The sequence below is a fragment of the Macrosteles quadrilineatus genome, unplaced genomic scaffold, assembly GCF_028750875.1.
Source record: "Macrosteles quadrilineatus isolate MER2022 unplaced genomic scaffold, UCM_ALF_1.0 Scaffold_5__1_contigs__length_97177068, whole genome shotgun sequence".
Classification (NCBI taxonomy): domain Eukaryota; kingdom Metazoa; phylum Arthropoda; class Insecta; order Hemiptera; family Cicadellidae; genus Macrosteles; species Macrosteles quadrilineatus.
This window is the reverse complement of record NW_026542598.1, coordinates 58543385-58568694: the sequence shown is the minus strand read 5'-3', so window position 1 is coordinate 58568694 and position 25310 is coordinate 58543385. Positions and strand designations below refer to the sequence as shown.

The 25310-nt window shown below is 36.7% G+C and overlaps 1 protein-coding gene across 3 annotated transcripts; it reads right to left on the bottom strand.

Annotated features, from left to right (window-relative positions):
• Positions 1–442: 442 nt before the first annotated feature.
• LOC128994508 (anaphase-promoting complex subunit 5-like) lies at positions 443–24671 on the bottom strand. Of its 3 annotated transcripts, none has more exons than XM_054419114.1 (15): positions 24359–24671; positions 20701–20810; positions 19460–19670; positions 18619–19033; positions 15264–15444; positions 13255–13424; positions 12055–12169; positions 11468–11596; positions 11002–11063; positions 10443–10617; positions 8167–8351; positions 6414–6651; positions 5728–5847; positions 1374–1511; positions 443–649 (listed from the first exon to the last, which is right to left on the bottom strand). In XM_054419114.1, exons 1-15 carry the CDS (start codon positions 24489–24491, stop codon positions 548–550), a joined length of 2484 nt encoding a protein of 827 aa, XP_054275089.1. In that variant the 5' UTR covers positions 24492–24671; the 3' UTR covers positions 443–547. The 3 variants fall into 3 exon arrangements, with proteins under 3 accessions (XP_054275089.1, XP_054275090.1, XP_054275091.1); XM_054419115.1 differs by having other exon boundaries at positions 24580–24656; XM_054419116.1 differs by having other exon boundaries at positions 24605–24648.
• Between the last annotated feature and the right edge of the window lie 639 nt (positions 24672–25310).

Below are 25310 nucleotides of genomic sequence, written 5' to 3'. Positions count from 1 at the left end.
CTGGAAACCTAATGCAGCTATGAGTAAGGCTATTTGTAGAAAACACTATTTAGAATAAATGTTGATTATATCGATATATTATGTACATCTTTAGTATTGCCATAATCTTTAAGTCGAATATTTTTAAGTCATCATAAATTATGACTGTTATTCGTTTTAAAATTACGTCTGTTATACTTAACATTGCTCGAATTCGAGCAACAGGTACACTAGTTATCATTTAAAGTAATAGTTGTTAGCGCAGCAACGCGCGCCGGGTAACTGCTAGTTGAATGAAATGAATTAGTAGCTTATCTTACCAATACAATTTATGCAAAAGAATAACACAGGGTAACTTAAATATCAAGTTAGATATGGAGTTTAAGGCATGTATAGAAATTATTACACAAACTAAAATAATGTTTTTTTTTAATTTAAAATGCATATTTATTTACAAGTTGTTCCTAAATAAATAACTTATTTATTTACAAAAAGTAGATCATTCTAAAACAAATGTCCACACATTTTTACAAAATATCAATTTTGTAAATAAAACTTCCACTTCAGATCAAACTTGAACTACAGTGGGATATTCTTCGTCAAGTTGTCTAAACTCATAAGAAAACTTATTTCTTTCTGCATAGCAGCCAAGTTCATTGGCTAGAAGAGCCTAAAAAACATAGAAATGACTTTAATAACACATTTGTTGCACAATTTTTACAAAAACATTTCCAAACAGATCCATGTTTCACACAAACGACTCACATTTTTTCCAACTTGGTCTTGTCAGCCAGGTTGGCAAACACATTATAATTTCATAATGATGTTATTTGGTCCAGGATCACTTCTTGAAAATTAAAATGGTATAAGATTACCTGTTTCTGTCTATGATCCTAATTTGTAGTATGAGCTACCGGTTTCGAGGTTATAACCTCATCATCAGGCTCTTGTCACTCTTGCGAGGTCGTCGAGTTTTACGAACACACAAAACACTGACATTTAAATAAATAAAAACATTGACGGATACGATACGATACGAATACTATTTAACATAAAATCTGGAACTAGTTCCCACACGACGCGGCACGGGCAAACGTTTTGTCATGACTGGGTGGTTTGTCATCTAACATTATAATTGCTAGATAAAACAAGTTTATAAATTAAAATTACCTTTCTGCTCTCTTAACAACCATTATTTCAGTTTATACAACTTTTAAGTTTTAGTGAATTCCTCTATGGGGAAGTAGCTATTAAGAATTGATATAGTAAAATGGTTTTTTTTTTAGGAAAACTGTGGTGTTGTTAACTTGAATTGGCAATATAACTTAATCATTACATGAGCTTTTTTGGCAAAGGACTAATCGGTAGGACAACATGAGGTAAAAAAGACAAACCTGTAAATACACAGCTTCCTTTGCCTTGGTGTATGCCTCCATGTGCAGAAAGTTGTCTTTGACTTTGGTAAGAAGACGGATTGCATCTGCGATTACTTCCCTCCGAAACTCCGGTTCTCCCGACGCTACTGATGCAACCTTCACAACAATGCTGTGGGTTAACAAACTACAGGGGTGCCCACAAGGGGGGGCTGTGACGCAGACTGCGTCATTGAAATTCTTGGGGGGGGTTCCAAAAATTCAAATGGGGGGGGGGCTAAAGTTAATTGCAACAGTGTTCAACGTGACAACAATCAAAAATATATTACAAAGTCACTAGATAGAAAGTTGATTAATTAATGATAATAGTTATATTATTGAATTCAATTAGTTAAAATAGGATTTTAGGATAGTTTAGGATTCGTGTAGGAATTTATTATTCAAGATTAGCAAGACGTGAGATCTAAGGCCCCGGCCACACGAGGCGAATTTAAGCCGCGCGGCTTATCTTCGCGCGAAGTTAAGCCGCGCGAAGTGCCTGGCCACACGGGGCGGATGAACCGCTTCCTGTTGGGGTTTCCTAGTATGAGTACTCTATTAAAACATAGTTCAGTTCACTCTTTTTAGTCATGGGCGAAACACTTATGTTAGTTTGTGCATTAAAAGCGTGTGGTGATCTGGAACGTTAACATAAATCATTGGGTCCATCCCTTCATAACGGAAAAAAAAATTTTTTGTGTTCCAAACCTTTTACGAGCACATGCGAAACCATAGTTCGGAGTTCATATGTATCAAACATTGTTTGAACACCACACAACCGGTAAAAAATACACAAAACAAACTCAAAAACCACTGGAAATGTCCGAAGAATATCCCCAATAAGCGCGGCTGCCGCGCGGTCGAACCGTATCGTGTGGCCACTCTCATAAGACTACGTGTGTCATCCCCTCCAACGCGGCTTAACTTCGCGCGGTCGGGGGACGACATGTTGCGGCTCAACCGCACATGCGGCTAAACTTCGCCTCGTGTGGCCACTCTCATTTGATTCAATGTGTTGTCGAACCCCTTAACTTCGCGCGGCTTAACTTCGCGCGGTTAAACCGCCTCGTGTGGCCGGGGCCTAAGAGGGAGGGCACGGAATGGCTCAACTGCTGAGATAGATAAAGATAACGCGTGGTACAGACACGTACAGCTACACCGCGACTCAGCACAGAACGCTTTGTTGACATAAAGCTCGTTAAAATACAATCAAGTAGCATAGGCTATTTGATTGTAATTATTACTTAATACTTTACACTATTGTGTAGATACTCGATTACCTGAGTTAATAGTGGGGGGGGGGGGTAATGAAAAATACGGTTAATCCAATATAGTATAAAAACAATTTTCATTTTTATCAACGAAATTCAATATTGCACAATCATTATTATTGTGCAATAATGACATTTCAAATAACTTATCTTGGTCCAGTTGTACAAATGGCAACGTTTAAAATTATAGCTCACTCAAACTCAACTAATAACTAGCCAAACACTGTATTGCTATAAATAACGTAAATATGCTATGCTCATGATAGACAGATAGGTAGGTAGGTGCTGTATCACAACATAGGAATTAATAGATAAGTAATACAAAAGTGTAAAATTATATTTAGAGATAATAAAAACACTCTTAAAAAGAATGTAACTAGAACAACTTTTGTTATTATTTTTATTTTTTCTTCTGTTCTTTCTTAGGGTTCTCTTCAATTCATACACAAATTCAACAAGTCGCCATATTTACTCATTGCCCAATCACAGCCTTACTAAAGTTAGGTACTATGGTTACTAATCACAGTTTACTAATCATTATATCGTCATCATTCCCCAGCTGTTGTATCTGAAATCTGTTGTAACATAGCGCACAGCAGACAGAAGTGTAAAACGGAGCAGACGATTGTTGGCGCAAGCGTTAAAGTTGAAGTCATTTTTCCATTTCATTTTCTGTGATGTTTCGATAACAGAGGGGGTCGTTATATGAAGAGAAAGACGCTGACAATTCGTTAAGCAGAGGTTACAAACACTATTTAGATATTCTGGAAATAAAAACTTCCTTAAATTGAGGTGACTTATAAAACTCTTAATTTTATTTACATAGAAAGATAATTTTTCCAGTCCTGTAGCCTACAACACTGATTCACGGTCTTTTCCCGGTAATCAAAACTCAAGTTCAACTTGATACACACAGAATCTCCGGTTCCCGACCTGGATGATGGCTATAGTTATTTACAGTAATTTAATTTATAGTTACATTTTAGTACCCGTGATAAATCAAATCCGTTATGTAAGCAACACGGTTATTAATCTCCCTTGTTTTTGGATTTGGTTACCAACGTGATCGGAAATGGTTTCAAACGTTATCTGAAATGGTTAGGGCCACGATTACTAGAAAAATACCGGTATGGATCATAAACATAAACAAATGACGTTTTTGGCCCGAAAATAAACATTATTTAACATTGCTTAAATGGAACTGCCAAATCATATGTTCAATGCTATTAGTATAGGATTCGGGCCAACAACGTCATTTTGTTTATGTTTATGATCCATACCGGTATTTGTCTAGTAATCGTGGTTAGGGCCTACACAGTATTCGTAAACAACATTTATGTAAACATATAAGTGACAGCTAGAAAAAGGAATCTTTATCAAAACAGCTTTTCGTAATTTCATATATGACGTGTTCTCTTAACAGATTATTAGTATTTCATAAATGACGTATGTAGTAAACATGGAGAAAAAAACTTTAAAAAACCACACAAAATTGGGTTTTTGATCGTCCGTTATTTTATTTCCGAAATAGTGAGGCCATATTTTAATGGCTAAGGACACTCTCGCCAATCCTGTGAATACAAACCATTAGAATCATAATCGGTACTCTAGTTTTCTTTAAGAGTAGGCTGCGTAAAATGCCTTCTGGGCCGGACATAAATTAAGATTAGACACGTTTCAACTTCAGTAAAACGTAAAAATAACCCAACATATGTATAATTCTGAGCAATATATACAGACAAAACTATAACTTTATTTATATATATTAACTGGGTTTGAATTTTCAATATCAAAAAAATGTATAAAACTTCTTTTAGTTTTACAAATAATGCTGGGCGGGGGAATACTGTTTGACATTTTTTGTGTACCTCATTTATGGGGGGGGCTGGTGCTCAATTGGGGGGGGGGGTGCGTCATGAGTCTAGGGGGGGATGGGCACCCCTGCAAACTAAAATATAAATTTGCAGATTCTGTAAACTTGCACTTAAAATCTCTAATTTCCAAATAAGGACACAGTTTTTTAGATTATTTGGACATAAGTAGAGGGCTAACATGAGTAAAGAATATTATTTTAAATAAACTGAAAAAATAAACTGAAAAAAATATATGTATTGGGCAAACACAAAAGAATACATAAATCAACTAGAGGTTAGTAGCTGGTTGTGTATTTATTTAATATTTAGAGTGTACTTTAAAGAATAAATCCAAAACTGGTTAAGATAAATTGTTAAGAGTCCTTGGAGGCTGGCGGTCATCTCGGATAATTTTAAACAGCTGCTGAAGAGTTAATCATCATCCAAAAATAGTTTTTCAAACACCAAAGAAGTGATTATAATTTAAATGTCTGGTATACTATGAGATTAAAAATTGTCTTTGTTGTTTTAAATTGATTTCCAAGGGAGTTCATGGAAGCCAACGGCTAAATTGGATTTGTCCGTCATAAGAGCAATGTTAATTTCGTTATTTTTAAACAGCCACTGAGGAGTTATTTACCATCTCAAAATATTTTTTTCAAATACCAAAGTAATTGTAATTTAAATATCTAGTATACTATGAGATTACAAATTTTCTTAAATTTTATTTATTTTCATTTTTTAAATTGTTTTATGACTTAGAACTAGAATGTATAGGCTCCAATGACTCTTAAGGAACTTCCACTGCTTGATTTCTATTTCATTACCATAAGGAATATGAGCCTGGCACTAAAAAATAGTACAGCAGGGAAGGAAACGGTAACTCGGCTTCTTTGCTCCACAGTTGCCTTGAGCGCCCCACTAGTACCAGTTCCTTAGTGAAATCGATAAGTTGATGAGTATCAAAGGAATATGATCCAGGATTAGAGATAGGAGAACCCAAGTGAACAAACATGTGTTTACAATATGTAGGTTATGTTACCTGTTGTGATCTTGTTCTTGTGGTTAGACTACCACTGTTTAGAAGACTATGTCTTCATTGTCAAGTCTACGTGGACATTAAGCGTCACCAATCATTACTATTGTAATAATCATAGTGATTCAGAAGCTATGTACGCCACAATGAAACAGGTTTTTGTTCATAATATTTACCTTGCACTGAACAAACAACATGATTGCTGAAGCCTGGTCGTAATGTCCACCATGTGAGAGAACTACAAGGAGCGACTGATCCATCAGCTTGAGAGCTTGGTTGGGGAGGTTCATCTGCAACTGAACATGGACTAGGGTTATAACATCGTGATTCAGGAAAAATTACACTTTCTATAACTGTTTATGCGTTGCAGCTACCATGTTACTGTATGTCCACAGTTTACTTACAACAAAGTAGGCAAAAGATGAAAGAGAAAGAGTGCACCTTTGACCCTTACTTTTACTTGTTTTTTTGTTTCAGCCTAGTTTTTTAATGTTTAGTGGATGTGCCGGGCCGAGACGCTAAGCACTAGACTAGCATCACCCAAAAATCACTCACTCATTCACTTGCCTCTCTCGTACCAAAGGAGGATTATGATAATGATAGGTCAATCATTAGTTCTTGTCGAGCAACAAGACATGCTGTGAATATCAAATCTGTACTCTGGATTGGTTAGGATGATATGCATCATGAGGGTGGCAGACAGTCTATCCCCATCAAACAAACAAATGAGTGACAGATGCTCAGAGCAGTAAAGGTAGTAAATTTTACCATGTAGGCTATGTAATTCCTGAAAAATATTTTTTTCAAAACTATATTATTTTTTGCTACATGGTTGAACTAAAAGTCTGTATTTTATGTTTACCTGAACATAAGCCAATTGCATGGCGACCAAAGCAGTCAGATAGTCCAGGTAATGATAGTTAGCGATGGACAGAGCAGCAGTCAGTATGCACACAGCAGCGGACTGACTAGCTCTAGCAGCTAGCAGAAGAGCTCTAACTCTCACTGAGGGACACAAGGAAGGCCCTCCATCTAGCACTGTAGTCAATGCTGCTATGGCACCTACACTGTCTCCCTTGCACATGAGTAGCTCTCCCTCTCTGTAACATCAACACTATGTTCAAGGTTGCCACTCAAACTTCAAAACTAATTTAATGGTTGGGTTTGATAGCGACACAGCAAGTGTTTTCAGCAATGTCACACCATGTAGTGGGGCAGCCTAGTGACACCCAGGTAAGCTGGGTTATCCTTGCGCTTTACATTTGGCAAGAGATGTGTACCGGTCGGGAGTAAAGTCCAAGGGTCTCCAGAAGTATCGTTGCCAACACTACTCTAAAAAGGGAGAGTAGGCCCTAACGAGGACGGGAAGATAAAATAAAATAATAAATATAATGCTGGAAAAACTTGAGTTTAAGGTTTATATGGCTATCAGATAGGTACCAACGAGTTTAAGCAATGATGTGGACAGTACAATGGGTGAAGCGCGAATAATACCTAGATGACAATGTCCGCGTGCCACCCTCCCTCTTCCAATATGAGATCAAGTAACTTTAACGTACGTCTCTTTTTTCTTAACACTTGAATTGACGTCACGTTATTCACCATTAGATAAACATAAAAGGCTAAAAAAGAACTAAGACAACTGTTACAACATAACTAAAATACAAAAAGCAAAAAAAACTAAAGATTCCAATTAATTGATAATGTAAGGTCTTTCCTTAGCAATCCTATTATTGTATGTAATATCCGATATTAATTTCGGACCCGAAGGTCCATCTTCAGTTGGAGTCTAGGTAGACCAAATATTTATAATAGATTCCACCTGATGATTTTGACAGTTGCCGGCAACGTGTTCCCTGACTAAATTGAGGTTATCCCACACTTTTAAAAACCTTGGTTTTTTGCCCCTAATCTTTGTACCATATTTGAGTCGACTGTTATTTGTAATGTGTTAAATGTTAATAGCCTATACTATCTATGAAACCCATCAGGTGGATTCTACAGCTACTACAGTAAACCTTCAATAGTTTGACACTCCTTGTAGTTCGACACGGGCTGAGGCTACCCATCCAAACATTAGCGATCAATACTTTGTTTTGACACGATCGCCGGTCAATGACCAGGACCAGTTCTTTCCAGTTAACAGAGTGAAAAACAATCAATGATCACAAAATATTTTGTCCAGTGATATTTAATGGTTACTATTGTGATCTAAGTTGACTTGAGCATTAATTTGTCATTTATTGACTTGAGACTAATGAACAGTGAAATAAGCTTTTTTGTATTTAATAAATTTGGGTGATTTCATTTTTATAGAAAATTTGTATATTAAACTCCATTTACACCCTATAGTTCGACACCCATATATATTTGGTCTACCTAGACTCCGACTGAAGATGGACTTTAGGGTCCTTTAGGGTGCAGGCAGCAAAGCACAATCAGATAGTAGTTGTTGTGTTATTGAATGATTTGGTCATTTTCATATTCATTTCATCAAAGCATCAGTCAATCAGCAAAAATTCAGAAAAATTTAGATTTTGACTGATTGATTTAAATAACTGGAATCTCATCTAGAGAATTAAGTAATCTACTAATTTAAGAGTGGCTTCACTAACCTTAGCAGAGCTTCCCACTTGTTGAGTGTGGCCATTTGTCTGACAGCGGTGTGAGCCGCATGCCACTGTCCTCGGTAGAGACTGCGAGTGAAGTACAACACTTGCTCACTCAGCTGCCACGAGGAGGAGTTAGGGTACCTCTCTCTGGCATGGTCCACCACCACCATCGCCAGATCATACTCTCCCTGCAAAACATTGATTCAGGATTAAGTGCTCATAAAAAAGGAAACTTATTACACCAAGCTAAGGAAACGTACAGTAGCAGAAAGGTAGATAAAAATCTAATCTGAATATTGTATGTATCTAGCAAAAGTATCTGTGGTCATCAATGGCAAGACATGTGATCTAATAATTATCTGTAACGTGTGACATTTGATCTGTAATGTTGCTTTTAGAATTACAAAACTGACAAGGTCTCATTACCAATTGAAATTTCAACATATGAACACTTTTGAAATTTCACACTCTCAAAGGGTAGTCTGAATTCAATATTCTACATTTAATGTAGAATATTGCATTTGTGAATGTCATCTTAATCGTTATGAAAGTCATATATTTAATTTTTCCAAACCATGTTCTTAAACAAAACAGAAACATAAGATAAAAATGCAACAACAATTATTGGTATAAGTATAAGGTTTAGTGAGCAATTTTGTCCACAAAAAAGGAAAGGAAATCAATGTTGATTACAGGTCCAGATCAGCTTCTCTGAGAAACTCATTATCAAAATCAAGCACTTGATATCTAACCGTCAAAACCTTTTTATTTGGGATTTATGAAAGCAGAGCACCCGTCCTTCGTACGGGGTTGACATATAAGTATAAAATGCTTATTGCAGTTATACTCAAGCTTTGTGTTTGCAATGGGGGCAGAACAGTTTGTTAAAATTTTGTTCATAAATTTACAGTATGATATAGTATAGGTAACACATCTACTATTGCCATAATGTTCTACCACTGCACCTAAACAATAGAAAAAAATAAATTATCAAACACTCGCACGATATCACAAATTATTGATTAAATTAAAAACTCAAACCTAACGGTAAACAATCCTACTTTGACAGTTTTCATTGTGTATCACAGCTTTTTGTTGCTGCTTAGTTCAAATTAGCTGTTGTCATATATGCAAAAACAAAATAATAATAGTGCTGCACCCTGTTGGGAAACCTTATAACTTTTTAATGCTATTGCATATTATAGTACCAACTTGTAAAGTTGAAACAGCTGACTAAATTCTTTAATTCCCTTTAACACGTTCGCTACTGCAATAGTACGAAATTTTCCATTCACATGGACCAGCGACGCACATATGCGACGGCCGGTTTCCACCCATGGACTGCCGTCGCATATGCGACGGCTAGTCACATTAAAATAGACTGCCGACGCATATTTGCGTCGGGGTTCTAATGTTATTAAAATGCTTATATCTTTGTAGTGGTCTATTTGAAGGCACTGAATTCCATGCAGTGGTCTACAGAGATGTCTGACGCACAACTGCGTCGCTTGGTCTGTGGATATGATGATTGGTGACGTCATATAATAGTTGGAAAAACTGGTCTTTAATTTTCTGCATCTCTGTATGTATGTATGCAGTATGTATGCTGCATTATCCTATGTAGCTTTTATATTTGTTCAGTTATAAACTGTTCTTGAATAATCTGTTTATTTCTTTACTTACTTTCACCTTAAAACACAAAAAAATGAACTGTCGCATATATGCGACGTTTAGTCTATTTCAAGAAAACTATGATAATTTTCATTATTGTCTTCGCTGTAGACCGGGCGTCGCAAATATGCGACATTTCAAAAGGTTATAAAAAAAACAAATAAACAAGAATAATTTATTTACAAACACCATTGTAGCGTATTATAATGTAAATGATCGCTGTTTTACAGGTTTTCGCCCGTGGTCTGTGTGTACTGTTATCCAAGTGACAGTCGGTCTATGTGTAAGATTCAAATGTATACCTGGGTCTGTGGCAATGACCGCGGCGTCGCATATATGCGACGCTGAACGTGTTAAATATGAATACTCATAAGGTTAACATGGGGAACTACAGAGCCACTGGGGCGGAGCTCGAAAGGAATTTTGAGATAAGAATATGCCTAAATGTTAATTGGGAATGTGAGCCATCATCATGCCAAATTTCAGCCCAATCCGTCCAGTAGTTTATGTGTGATTGAGCAACACACACACAAACTCACAAACTTTCAGATTTATAATATTAGTAAGATATGCAATTCCCTCATCTAGATCTCAATAGTTGTGAGTACCAGTTCGGTGAGTCGCAGCGCCATGCCACATATAGCCTGACACGTAGCCTCTCCGTTGTAAGAGTTGAGCCCTTGTATGGCATCTACTGAGTCCAGGTGTAGTAGCAGTTGGCTGGATAGTGAGGCCATGTCAGCCTTTCCATACAGAGTCCACAGGGCTGCCTTGTGTGCCATACTGCGATCATAACAGTGGAGTTGTCACATGAGGAAGAGAATTAAAAGAATATAATATTCAATACATGTTGAGGAAATATAGCTCAGTTCAATCCATCATAAGTCATGGGTTTATAAATTTTACCAAATAGGCTTGTATTTACTTAAAGAAGAAGTCAGAGATCTGTTAAAAATACTGTTCAAACACAAAAATGTATGATTGATTTTAGTTAATAATTGTGTGAATTCTTGAACTAATTAAGATCTTCTACTCCCTTAAGTGACTAGATGTTTTGTTTTATCTGTGGTTAAAAACAGTTTATTATATATCAGTACTTAAATATTTCAAAATAATATTTCAATTTAATAATGAAATACCTACCAACTGCTGTGTGCTGGTTCTTACCTATGAGCAACCAGGTCCATCATAGAGAACTGACAGTTCAATACATCACTTCTCATCAGAACCTGCAACATACACAGACTGCTTAGTAGTCAATCATTGACAAACTAGAATCATAGATTCACAGACAAGATACCTGTTCATATCGATTCTGATCAAAATATATATTAATAAGTTACGACTTTCTAAAGAACTCTTACACAGAAACAAAGTGCACACATTATTTTTGTATAGGCATGTCTGTTTTGAGGTTTGATTACTCCATTCTTAATTTACTTTGCTACAGAATTAAATATAAACTACTTTTAAATAACTGCGTTATAATCTTTAGCGAAAAGTTTACCAAAATTGAGAATTGAGTTTTCTAGTTAGGTAGACCTAACTACCATAGCATTATCGTGGGCTATAACATTATTACAAATAGCTAAAAGTTAAAATGCAAACATCATAGCGACACTGACGTACTTACCTCAAAAACAAGAGCTGGTTTTCCTCCAGTGGTCCCGGCAAACTGTGCGAACGACTGAAGTCCCAGGGATGTGAGATAGTTTAGGCTTAGATCACTACACTTGGATATTGACCTCTCCATCAAAATCTCCTGAAACATGACTCCAGTTCCTTTACTGCTTTTTTTAATGCCCATATTAAATAGAAAGTAGGACTTTTTCTGTCATAGGCCAATAGAAGTAAAATCAAATGTTTTTTTTTTAGAGGTTGGCAGCCTCTTTTAACCTTGCATTTGTCCTTGCATTTAACTGCCCATGCGTGGATGGTATACAGCAAAGCAAGGGGTGAACCGATACAGTACGAAGGTGAACTGTACCGATAAAATGTTTACGGCAGTAACCAGGCACCGAATCCACGACATCGCTGCCTTGGGTCCGAAGCCGTGACGCTACCGACTGAGCCACTGACTCACCTAGAGCCAACGACTCACCTCACAATTTAAATTGGTTGCAGTATTTCAACTTCCTTTTTAAACTTACAACTATTTCTTGCTGGATCATAATTTTGTTGGATTAGATATAAAAAATGAAAGTAGTGCGGGCCAACCACCTTGTTATCCTCAGTTAGTTTGTAGAGCCAAGCTTGAGCATGTTGTAGACAAACATTGTCATTGACCTCGTGAGACAACCAGATGGCCTCCTTCAATGCAGCAAGCGCTTCAGACCTATTTAAAAAATATTTAGGCTATTAAAAACTTTACATTCACTGATGTAGGTAGACTATTGCTAATTTAATAAATTGATAAACACACAAAAAAAATAAAAATATTTTGCTCCATAAGAACCAGATAGTGCCAGATCAATAGTGGGTTACCTGAAAGTAAAATTCCTCCTGTACAAATTATTAGCCTACATCAGGGGCGGCTCCAGGAATACTTTTTTGGGTAGGCCTAGCAAGGATCAAGAAAGAGTTTGATCTCAATAGTCTCAGCCTCAGACAGACTTAAAAAACAGACAAATAAAAAACTTTTTTAAAACAAAACGTTTTTAAACGCACTAAAAAGTAGAAAATAATTTTTAAATATGTGGAGAGTATAAATACTTGTAAGATTTAAAACGAAAAACTATGGGTGCATGCAATTGATAATAATACATTTAGTTCAATAGGTGAAGGTAATTGTAAATTATCTATTGCATGCACCCCACGTATTTCGTTTTAAATCTTACAAGTATTTATACTCTCCACATATTTAAAAACTATTTTCTACTTTTTAGTGCGTTTAAAAATGTTTTTTTTAAAGTTTTTTATTTATAAATTATTTATTTTTTTGTTTGGTTGTTTGAAGTTTGATCACACATTAACTACTGGTCAGATTGGGCTGGAATATGGCATGAATCATCATGCCAATGTGAGCTATGTGTGATGGGAATGTGAGCTATCAAGCTCACATTCCTATTCCCAACATAATAGACATATTCTTATCCCAAAAATCCTTCGGGCTACGCCCCAGTGGCTCTGGAGTTTTCCATGTTAACCTTATGAGTATCTAATCTATATATTAATAGGCAAGCATGTTTTTTAAAACCTTTTTTCTCAGCTTGTGCGCATCGCAGGGAAAATATACGAATACTGTTAGAAATATATAAAATAACTCCCATTCCTACTTTCTATGTAAAGTTTATTTGTGATTGGATTATAAATTTGGGACTAGAATTTTTTTGTTTATGATTTGAAATTTGGAATTCTTGATTTGACCATTGCTATCTTAAAGCTACTTGGTTATTATTTGTTGAGGTTGGCAACACTTACTTGTGTCCGAACTGGGCATGCAAGATAGCCAAGTTGAGAGCAGCGTATCTGTAGCCCTTGGCTTCTTTGTCTTGGCTAGACGTGGTGTTGCGGTCAAAGTAGTGATACAGACTGTCTAGAGCTCCGGAGAACTCTTTCACTCGAAGACAGTTCAGATAACTCAGATAATGCTACGATTTAAACAACTAGTATTAGTGTATGCAGTTTAGCATTTACTGATGCAGGCCTAGTGTAAAGGAAAGTTTTACTCTTTAAAAACCCTTGCAACATTAGATGGATAATCATTACTAACTAGGTCAAAGGGTCCTTGAAGTTAACTGTAAAAACGTGCATTTTTACATTAATACTACATACTACGGTGATGTATTTTTTAAAGAAATTACAAATAAAGATACGCGTCTATTCCTATTGCCTATTGTATTTTCAATAATTGCTCTTTGTGTGTGTCTATAATATATATATTTTTTTGTTCTAACCAGATATTTTTTTATCTGATACTCAACCCTAGGTTTCCATATACAACTCTGGAAAAGACAGAATGGTAATATAGCCAGTCTTAGTCAGATTCCATTACATGTTTTTATGCGTTTGAAAGTGTAACGGTCAAAAATAGACAACTTAAAATTTTTGACCTTATACAGAATAAAAGACGTATTAAACAAGGAGAGAGGATTGTTTTATTTATTTGGAATTATGGAAGTAGCAACAAAAGGAGTGGAAAGTTACTGGGCTAAGTAAACGTTGCCCCCTCCTCACCCCAAGATGATTCTCCTAACGGCCGCTGCCTCGCCAGGCGCTAGTGTCGGGCCTCGAGCAGGGTGGGGGAAGGCAAGAGCTAGCGGCAACGGAGAGTTCAGTGAGTCAGTCTCGTCCTAGCCACCAGCGAAGTAAGACACATCCTCCCTGGTGAGTGTATTATACCCTTTGTTTACACGTTACACGTTAGTAATACCGTAGCTACACTTAACCGCTCTTACGTCCGCCTAGACGTTCGATAACGTAATATATATTCGATCGTTGCTTTAAGTATTATTTCGTTTTCGTTAATTAGAAGAAGAATATACTTATGTTTTCATTTTAGTTTTGCATAGGGGTTATATGCCGCTTTAAGTTGTTCTGGGAACCAGGGTCGCTTCCCTGACACCCAGCGTCACTTCATCGATTTTATTTGTAGCTAGTTATAGGGCCACTATCACGAGGTTAACCCTTTAAGTTTTAATCGTTTTTGGAACCAGGGTCGCTACTCTGACACCCCGAGTCACTTGATCGACTTTAACCATTTGGGAACCAGGGTCGCTCCCCAGACACCCCGGGCCACTTGATCGACTTTAACCGTTTGGGAACCAGGGTCGCTACCCTGACACCCCGGGCCACTTGATCAACTTTAACCGTTTGGGAACCAGGGTCGCTCCCCTGACACCCCGGGCCACTTGATCGACTTTAACCGTTTGGGAACCAGGGTCGCTCCCCAGACACCCCGGGCCACTTGATCGACTTTAACCGTTTGGGAACCAGGGTCGCTCCCTGACACCCCGGGCCACTTGATCGACTTAAATCGTTTGTGAACCAGGGTCGCTACCCTGACACCCCGAGTCACAAGATCGACCTCGTTTGCCGTCGTTCGCCGTTAGCGAACGGGGCACAATCCCTCAACGCTATCTCTCAGTTTAATCGTTAGAAGGTAGGAGTTGGTGATAGACTGCACTATTTTGGGCATCGATTTAGATTCCGAACGCCCCATCGAAAACACGGTCACAAATGTACTCATTTAAGTGGGAAAGCAATGAATAAAATCTAACATCAATCTATATCCAAACCTTTGCTTTGCCCTTTTAAAAATTATAAATGAGCCCTTTGGAAAAAGCTATGACATAACCTGTGTTTTGAAACACAAAAAATCAACAAAAGTTTTAGATAAAGCCACATTTAGTGTTTATTTGTTGTTTGCAGTAACCTTATGGTGACACATGCACATATGTATTTAAAGATTGTGCACCAGGTCTACTTACAGCTTCGTAATGCTCAGGGTTAGCTTTGAGTACTTGTCTGATGACGTTCTGCAGCTGAGCAGGAGGTAAGGCCGAGCTCTCATTATTCTGCAGACCAGCCGTCTGTCGAGCGATAAAAAGTTCAGCCTGACGGCGCGACCACAGAGCTGGCAACTCTTCTGGCAAATCAGTATCCATCTGTCTGAATACAATGTAAGTGTATGAAAAAAAACAAATGTGCAAATAATGTCCCAGCATTTAACCTACATGCTTGGTTTTCTATAACAAATAAATTAGCGTTTTTTGGAATCTCCAAGTAATCCCTGGTATGAGCTATATGGTGACTGGCAAAGACCTTTGCAAAGCGAGGACTACATGTGAACTGCCATCATTAGTGAACAATCTATTTTGTAAGGTATATAAAGCTTTATGCTTAAGTTTTTTGATGCCATATAAATAAAACAAAAAATTTTTTTGTAAGTATAGAATTGTTCTTTTATTTGAAAATTATAGGATCACGAAGAATGTTTTGTGATGTCGTCAGTGGCGTAGTCAGGTTTGGAGCGCCCTGTAGCAGAGTTGCTTAAGCGCCCCCCCCCCCCTTAAACATTGAGCATCACCACTAGGTATTAGCGAATTTCCCCATAGGGAAGTAGCTATTACCGTAGGTCTCATGGTAAGACCTAGGCCCGGGACCGATTTACTTTTTCATTTTGATGTCCCCTTAGACCAAAAACACTATTGGTTCAAATTTTTATTTACCTATCTATATATTGAATTATATATATATGTGTGTCCATCCGCACGATAACTTGAGTAATTTTTGTCCGATTTTGATAAAATTTGGTTTGAAGGTGTAAGGCGGGATAAACTTGAATGAATTTGCGAACCAGAATGATCGGACTATGGGAACGGGGTTTTATGGGGTGAAAATATGTTTTTCCCATTTTTGACCCTAAAAACACAAAATTTTACAATTTCTTTCTAAACTATTTTGTAGAGCTTAAAAAAACAAATAATTTAGAATATTGAAGCCTTATTATGCTCCTAATTGCTACGGATAAAATTCAAAAAAATTTTAATTTTAAAATTCCTATGTTATTCTTATGGACTTTACCCATAACTGGACTTTATGCGTCAACTGTTGTAGTTTGCTTGTTTATGAACATATTTTGATAAAATTTGGAAAATACATTAATTTATTACTAAACTACAGTACCTTTCAACATTTTACATTTAAAAAACTTTTTTTACCCTCCCTGTTGCAGCAAACCTAAGTACTCGTTAAACTAATTCTGTTTAATAGGGAACAAATGTGATATTTTTAAGGAGACATTTTATAGTGTAAATCCAATCCAATCAGGCAAATGGAAATTCGCTAAGTCTGCAGGTTTGCTGCGGCGGGGGTATTAATTTCCCTTACAATAATGGTATTGATGATCATGTATTCAATAAGCGCCTAAAACACAAAATGTACCATACTAAACTTTTATTTCACAATATAGGCTATTACCAAACAGATTTTGGCACTCTTTTGTGTCATCAGAAGACACTTTTCGCTCGTGAGATGTACTATATTTTTGCCACACCACACCTCACTTTATGTTTCTTTTTCCAAACAAACTGCACCACCGCAAATAGCCACAACAGCATTGGCATCCATTTAAATTTAATCCAAATAAGGTAATTAAATAAATAAATAAATACACACAACTTGACTGTCACAGCCATCGAAGTATATAACACATGGTCACAGCGCACAAGAGAAGCAATTCCACACCTCACTTTTCATTAGGCTGTATGATTCACAAAACATACATTTCGTACATTGTTTACTATAGGATAGCCCTCAAAATGGTTTCCATCTGGTTTAACTGTTGAATGCGATTGCAAACAACACTGTTAACTGTTATTTTTAAATAGATGCATGAGTGTATTACTCCGCCAACACAATACAAAATTTCGGTTGTTACTTGATTTCTTTTACATTTGAAAATTCATACAAGCCGATAAAGGGGTATTTTAGTAGTATAATATAATAATAAACACATGTACAATAATAGCATTTGCCGATCAGGACTATTTTTTTTTTCGGCCAAACCAGCTGACGACTTTTATAGCCCTTTAAAAGTGTACAGCCATGGTGGAAGTAAAATACATAGGTGTGCTATTCCCGTAATTTGCTGACGTCATCCAGATTGCAAACAAAAAATCAGCTGATGTATTGCCATATAAGTATACATTTGTTTTGATTTGATTATTGTTTTTATAATTTTTCTAAAAAATGGTAAAATTGTGTTTGCAATCTGAGTGACGTCAGCATATGACGGGAATAATACACCTATGTATTTTCCTTCCACCATGGTGTACAGCTAATATCCTCAACATCAACTGATTTATTTTTTGCCTATTTGGAGGAAATAACACAAATAACTAGTTTAGCCCCGCAACGTAAGTACAGCACCTATTGAAAACAGCTGTTGTTGCTGCAGAATATGATAAAATTCAGCTTAAAATTGGTTAACAAAAATATAAATAACTTCTAAATACAGTATACATTTTTCTGCTTTATTTATTTAAAGGTGTTGTGTCTTTACAAATAAATTTCATAAATACTAAAACCCATAAATAAAGCACAGAAATATATATTTCACAATCATCAGTTAAAATTTTGTTTTGATTTGAGCAGTAGTTTTAGTTTTGTAAATTGCTACAAGTCGGGTGTTGTTCAAAAAGCAAAACAAATTATTTTCTAACTTGGTTTAATATGTTTAATGGTTTTGGTGGTTTAATGAGTAAAATATATTTTCGATTGTATTCAGTTATGATATTAATGTAACTAGGTAGTGACTCAAGAAACATCACAAAACATATAGTTCAATGGACGAGTGCGAGTGAAATCTCAGCGGCAGTATATGCGCCGCTGCCGCCGCCTGGCTATAGGCAGCAGCGAGTGCCGGGGCAACGATTAACTACCGGTATTCATCTAAGAATATTACAGTAAGGCTTAGACAAAAATTTAAAAGTTTATAATAATAATATTTGTTTTTAAAATATTTACATGTTCAGAAAAGATCTTACTTTAATTTCGTATTTATATGTACTGTAGGACTATATCAGATTTTAATATAACAGTTTCATTTTCTTAAAGAAGTCCCGCCCCCTAGAGCCTTCCGACCTGGAGCGACTGCTCCACTCGTTCCACGGTCGCTACGCCACTGGATGTCGTGCAAATCGGGATGACAAAATAGCGCAGCCAACTTATTAATAACTTTGCTAGCTAAAATTGTATAAATTGTTTACGCAAACTAACAGTTTTTCAAGCATTCAAAATTGTTTTGTAAGCCACAACAGAAGAGAAAGGTAGCAAACTTACTTGAGTTCCTGGAACAATGAGTTGGGCACAACCGGTTCGATCACAGAGCTCAGTTCCATGACGTTGCTGTCTACTGCAGGGACCTGAGGCATATGAGGAAATGGCTTGAGTACTGCCGGGGGGTGCCTCGGTGTGGAAACTGAGCTCAAGTCCATATTGACACTCTCAATCTCACTGGGCTCCTCAGGCTGAATAGGAGATTCTGTGTTCAATGTCCCGATAGATTCCAGCATAAGTGATGATCCGAACTCTGGACGGGTCCCTACAGCGGACTTGAAGAACAAATTACATCGTGGATCCAACTTCAACGACTGTTGCCCGAGCAGTACGTAATGTTTAAAGCCGAGGTAAAGACTTATAGTTTGAGAAAAGTTCAGTTTATCGAAGAACAGCATCACTCTACGTAGATAAACGCCTGTAAAATAGTACATTTTGTAATTTTATATAAGTTAATAAGTCAATTCAAATATTTTTTTTTACACATTTGCTTTGGAAATTCAAAGTTTGACTTGATTTGAGCATTTGATATGTAAATTTAAAAAGTATAGCTGTGCAATTACTTTTTTACATCAAAGTAGGTTCTATGATAGCAATAAGATAAGGCCAGCGATAACAAATTCCACTAGTTAATAAACAGAAAGAAAAATATTCTAGTGGTAGTGAATTAACAGAAAAGGTTTACTCAGGTTTAGACCTATACCTTTCCCTGTATTAACATACTTAATCACTTTATAAAGACAGTGATGAACTAGGTCTTATTTATGTACGCTATTTTCAGTTAAAAACTAATACAGTACTGACTTAAATTACAATTTAGTAAAAGGATGAGATAGTTACTTGCCTATTGGACTGCCCTTGTTGACCAAACAAGGGGACATGAGAGAGTCAATCAGTAGATGCCCCAGGTTCGATATTGCGTCTTGGATGCTTCCTACTTCATTGTGCGCAAACTTGTCAATCTCAGCCAAGAAGTTCTTTAATAAATCTGGCACAATGTAATATTTTGACGATTTCAACAAGTTGACAAGTTCTGCGTAATCCATATCAGGGCACTGTGTACAAAATATGATTTCAGATCAATAAGAGGCTATTTAGGCCTATGGTTTAAATGAAAAGTGAACATTTCATAATTCAAATGATACAGGGTGAGTTTTAAATGAGTTCCCCGCCTACTTTTTTCTACATTTCTTAAGATATCAACTATGAACCACGTCAGATTATTGTAGAGTAGTAAGTACTTCATTTTGACTGGGTATAAATTTTTGGCGCAATCTTGGATCTGCCATATTGGATACAAAGTTTTTTTTTTAACAAATGTAAATGTAGGGTTGTGACCCATCGTTTCAAACTAGATTTTTACGCTGAATACGATGCTGCAATTCATTAAAAAAAATCTTGATCCATTCTAAAGTTATGAGAACTTTTTATGGGCCCCTAACTTTATTTTTAGCCCATTTTAACATTGTGCATTCACAAACTAGTGTTGTGACCCATCATTTTAAATTTATTTTTTATGCTGAGCTCAATGCCGCAATCCGTTTTTTATTTTTATTTTTGGTTTTTAGATATTGAAATTTTAAATAAAATAAATGTAATATTTGATCAAGAATGCTTGATAACAAAATATGGATTGCAGCATTGAGTTCAGCATAAAAAAGTAGTTCAAAAAGATAGGTCATAACACCACCTTCATATTTAAAATAATTCATCACATTTAAAAATGGCGGATTCAAGATGGCGGCCAAAAAAATACATCCATCATAGCCAAGTGAAAATAGGTAAAAATGACTGGTGGTGTTACTTATCTTTATCTAGATTATTTTGAGATTATGGTCTTAGTTTGTAAATGCACAATGTTAAATAAAATGGGCTCATAACTTTAGAATGGATCAAGATTTTTTTTACGGATTGCAGCATTGTATGTCAGCGTAAAAAACTATGGGTCTGATATATGACCTCCCTCCACTATATTACAATTAATATCTACCTCTAGTTTGTGTAGAGATCGATTTAAAGTTTAATCTAGCTATCATTAAATTTAACATGCGTAGTTAGCCACATAGTCAATAAGTTTAATCATACCTGTATTAAATGGAGGATAAGCATGCAGAAGCTTCTACGATAAACAGGATATGGCATTTCAACTGGCGACTCAATCACATAATCAGGGTACTTTTTTGCTTGACGGATGGCTAAAACAGGGGAAATTTTCAGTTGGGAATAACTTAAAAAAGAAGTTTGGGCTTGGTTTGAATACTTGAATACCTACTTGATTCCTTCATCATGACCAACTACAATTTAATCTGAATTGACAGATGTGACTCAGATTTTTAGAAAGGCGACTGGTTCGTCAATCAGTTCCTTCATCGAGTACAGGGGCCTACTGACTAGGCTCTGGCGAAGTTCAGACTAAAGCCCCCCATACACGGGCGAGCATGTTCGCCAACATGCTCGCGAACATGCTCGGCGTTGTCAACAGACGGAGGAACATGCTTGGTGTTTCCAACATACGGACGAGCATGTTTGCGAACATGCTCGCAAACTTGCTCGTCGCTTGGTAGCGGTTCTTAGGCCTATTCTTGCTTGTCTTGTGCGCTGTGACTATGTGTTATATACTTTGATGGCTGTGACAGTCAAGTTTTGTGTGTATTTATTTAATATTTAATTACTTTATTTGGATTAAATTTAAATGGATGCCAATGCTGTTGTGGCTATTTGCGGTGGTGCAGTTTGTTTGGAAGAGGAAAGCAAAAGTAAGCCACAAAAAATATATGGTGTAAAAATTGGCTCAAAAATAGAAAACGGTTCAGCCATATGTCCCTTCTAAGAGAACTATTAAAATTCCATCGTTGTGCAAAAACATATCTCATAGTTTTGCTTATTCTAGCCTTTCTTAGAATTATTTAATTGTGACAAATTACTACAGAATTGATTGTACACATTTGTGTAATAATATGCAAATTTTAATTGATGAACCCTCTATTTTGGAAACTCATTTAAATTTGTATTTATTGTGTTACAAACACCAATAAATATTTTTTATTACTGTAACTGGAATACATCAGAGTATCAACACCATGATGATTACAAGTGCAATCTGTCTATTGCGGCTACTTTGTAATAGTGGTAACGAAGTAATCGTTTGGAATCGGAACTGTTACTTTGTAACGAGTCCACAAGTGTAACTGGAATCATGGTAGCGGCTACATCGATGGAATCATTTAGCCTATCTCTACCCACTGCGGGTGAGTTGCAGCAGCGAACATGCTCTCGATTGGTCGTCCCCACAGACGGCGAGCATGTTCGTGTGTCAGGGTCGCCAGGTCCGACAAGCCGAGTGCCAAGCCCAACATGCTCGCCGCGACCGATCCCAAACACGGGCGAGCATGTTCGACGCCAACACCGTCACCGTTCCAGCTTGCGAACATGCTCGCCCGTGTATGGGGGGCTTTAAACTGGTTTTGGTTCTAGGGTCCGGATGATTGTCGGTAGCGTATTGAATAATTTTATCGCTAGAGATGGGTATGAATTAAGCGTGTGGCTAAGTCGACAACGGGGTGCATCCAGGTCATAAGCTCTGCGGGTCCCATAGTTGTGCTGCATGTTTCTGGTTGAGAAGTTGTTTATATTTTCTCTCAAAAGGACTAGGGTGTTTAACGTATACTGGCTGTAAACTGATAGAATGCCAAGTTCTTTAAAAAGAGGACTACAGATGGTCGGTAGGGCCGGAGGATGTTATTAGTCCTAGCGCCTTCTTCTGCAGCAACAGCACACTCTGGGTCGCGTGGCTACCACGTACCACCAGTCCATAATTTATGTGGCTATGGAATAATGCATGGTACATTATGACTAGGTAGGGGCGTGTGATCTCATGCTTGAGTTTCCTGATCAGATATAATATTCTGCTTAGCCTAACGCATATTTTCTCCACATGGAGGTTCTAGTTGAGTTTGGAATCAATCCAGAATCCTAGCAGTTTGACCGCCTAGTCTTCGATGCCCTGTTTGAGGGTGCACGTGATGGATTGTGTTTTATCGTTATTGATTTTGAGGCGATTCAAAACGAACCATTCTTTGGCTTCATCCAGCAGAAATGCTGCCTCGGTTCTTAGGTCGTTCAGGTTGCTGTGCCTGGTCAGTAGTGTTGTGTCGTCTGCAAAGAGCAGCATTCTCCTGTTAAGGGACAGTTCATTGATCATTATGACGAACAGGACAGGGCCCAGAATCGATCCTTGGGGCACGCCGTGGTGTATTTGCCTAATAGGCCTACTATAGAAGGGTCCCTGCAGTGAAACAATTTGTTTCCTGTTTTCTTAGTAGCTGACTAATGATCTGTGGACTACTCCAGTGACGACATATTTGCCATTTGTTTGATAGGCCTTGATAGTAAACAGGATTAAAACAACTGCAACCTCGAATTCAACAACAATGTTTGTTGGTGAGCGTACCAATTGTATTTATTTCATCTATTTTGTATTCATTATATTTATGTTGTTAGAAGGTAGTTAGGTTATCCAAATGTCAAATAGGCTATTTAGGGTTGTTTGAACGATACCATCAACCGCCCGATTGCTTTGTTCAGCCATGGCAATTAGTTGGCTTCTTATTATAGGAGTTAAGACCGTCCTTCTGCGCAAGGAACAAATACAGTTCACATAAACTAACCGTTTCTATCTGTCTTGAGAATTGTTTAAGTTTCGGATTAGCAAGCAATTCATTCATCGTTCACTCATTAATTCATTAAACTGTCCACTCATATCAAATTCATTTCAAGTGTTAACAAACAGTCCTTATTTAAAATAAATTAATAAAAGTGTTGTTTTCGTTATTCCATAACATCGGCATACCACCACACGTCACAACAAAGTTTTTAATCTTAACTAAATTGCCTACTACTTTAACATAGCAACTGTATACCTGTTTCTTTCCCTCTAGGTGTAATTATAGTAAATGAGATTTGGTGCCTTGTTGACTACCGGTAACTTAACATGTTTAGCAGAAATTATTCATTTTTCGGAACCTTTGATATTATTGCATACTTTCCTGGGCCTTATTCCCTACACCCATTTGGGTCTTAGTTATTTGGATTTTATAGAGCTTTAACTTAACAGTCTCATCTTATTGATTAATCATCAGTAGCCTATCCTAGAATACACAGATTCAAAGTGAGAAAATTTTATAAATAACTAGCTGGTCCGACAGACGTCATCCTGTCCTATTGTGGTTTTATGTCACATGCTCGTTCACTTTCAAGATGAGCTCGTTCGCATGGCTCAATCACGTCCTGGTTGAAGTTCGTTCGCTACGCTAACTCGCCTCCAGGTTGAAGTTTGTTCGCTACGCTCACTCACCTTTTGGTTGCAAATTAACTGTTCTCATAAATTAAAAATAAATATAGTGCTGCACCCTGTTGGTAAACCTATTAACTTTTTAATGCTATTGAACATCACAGAATCAAATTGTTTAGTTGCACCAGCTGTTAAGATTCTTTAATTCCATTTAAATATGAGTACTCATAAGGTTAACATGGGAAACTCCAGAGCCACTGGGGCGGAGCCCTATTGACGGATCTGCACCAAACTTCACACAAACCATCCTTGAATAATGCTTAATAATGCCTGAAAGTTTAATTACAATCTGTCGAGCGGTTTTGGAGTCCATAAAGGACAAACATACAAATATACAAACATACATTGGATTTTATATATATAGATTGACACATGGTTTGTTATTTACACTACCTTCTGCTTTAATGTTACAGTACTCTTGAATCAAAATTACGACAGATATTTTGTGGGGTGTAATATGCTCTCTAATGGATTTCTTTGAAAGTGTACCGCCAAACCAGGAATCTTTGTTGGTAATTTTGTCCATTTTAATTAGTCTGCGGGTGTAAGCTTTGTTCTCGGGTGGGTAATAAAACTTTACAAAACGACAGAATGCTTTTAAAAGTTATAATCACTAAATTATGGATAATAGGCAGTCACAACGTCTTGAAGACTGAGGTTAGACACTCCTTTTCAATTGACAACCGAACCGAATACCGAATAAAACTCCAAAACTCCACAACCAACGATGAACGAACCAAGATTCAAGATTTAAAAAAGTTAGGTTATGTCATGTCCGATGTCATCAATCAAATCACAGAAAACATAAATACAGCCGACGCTAGTGACTGTTACGGGTACGGTTAGCTGGCCTTGATTAGACCATGAAGTCAAATTCGCACTTTGATTAATTCATTGGTTATTGTCATTAGATTGGTTATTGTCATTAGATACCTAATTCAGATTTATAGCATATGGTATTGCCTAAGGGAGTATGTTTTATCTATGGTATTGCATTCTGTGGTTGCCACATAGTTTGGGATTAACTTAACCCAATATCTATGACAAATATAATTTTGTTAGATAAAATTGACATAAACATGTAACAATTTTTAAGACATTTCGTTTGCACGAATATTGTGTACAATAAATATTTAAAATTAAGGCATGTTTATAATTTCCAAAAAAATGAAAAAAAACTATCAAAATGGTAAGGACCTTAACATGTTAAATCAAAACCAGACATTTTTCGTTATTTTATGGGGTTTTTATGGGAAAATAACATAATTTACAATAATTGTAAATTATGTTATTTTATTACTTTTGAACCGTAATTTTTACAGAAATGGGATTTGTACCTTTTTGT

What these genes read in the sequence shown, in the direction of transcription:
- LOC128994508 (XM_054419114.1), bottom strand. Translation starts at nt 24,491, where the DNA reads ATGGACAAAATTACCAACAAAGATTCCTGGTTTGGCGGTACACTTTCA. An exon ending in TCATTGTTCCAGGAACTCAA is followed by an intron (nt 15,445 to 18,618) that starts GTAAGTTTGCTA and finishes CATTGTATTCAG; the next exon opens with ACAGATGGATACTGATTTGC. An exon ending in AGGAAGCTGTGTATTTACAG is followed by an intron (nt 650 to 1,373) that starts GTTTGTCTTTTT and finishes TATGTTTTTTAG; the next exon opens with GCTCTTCTAGCCAATGAACT.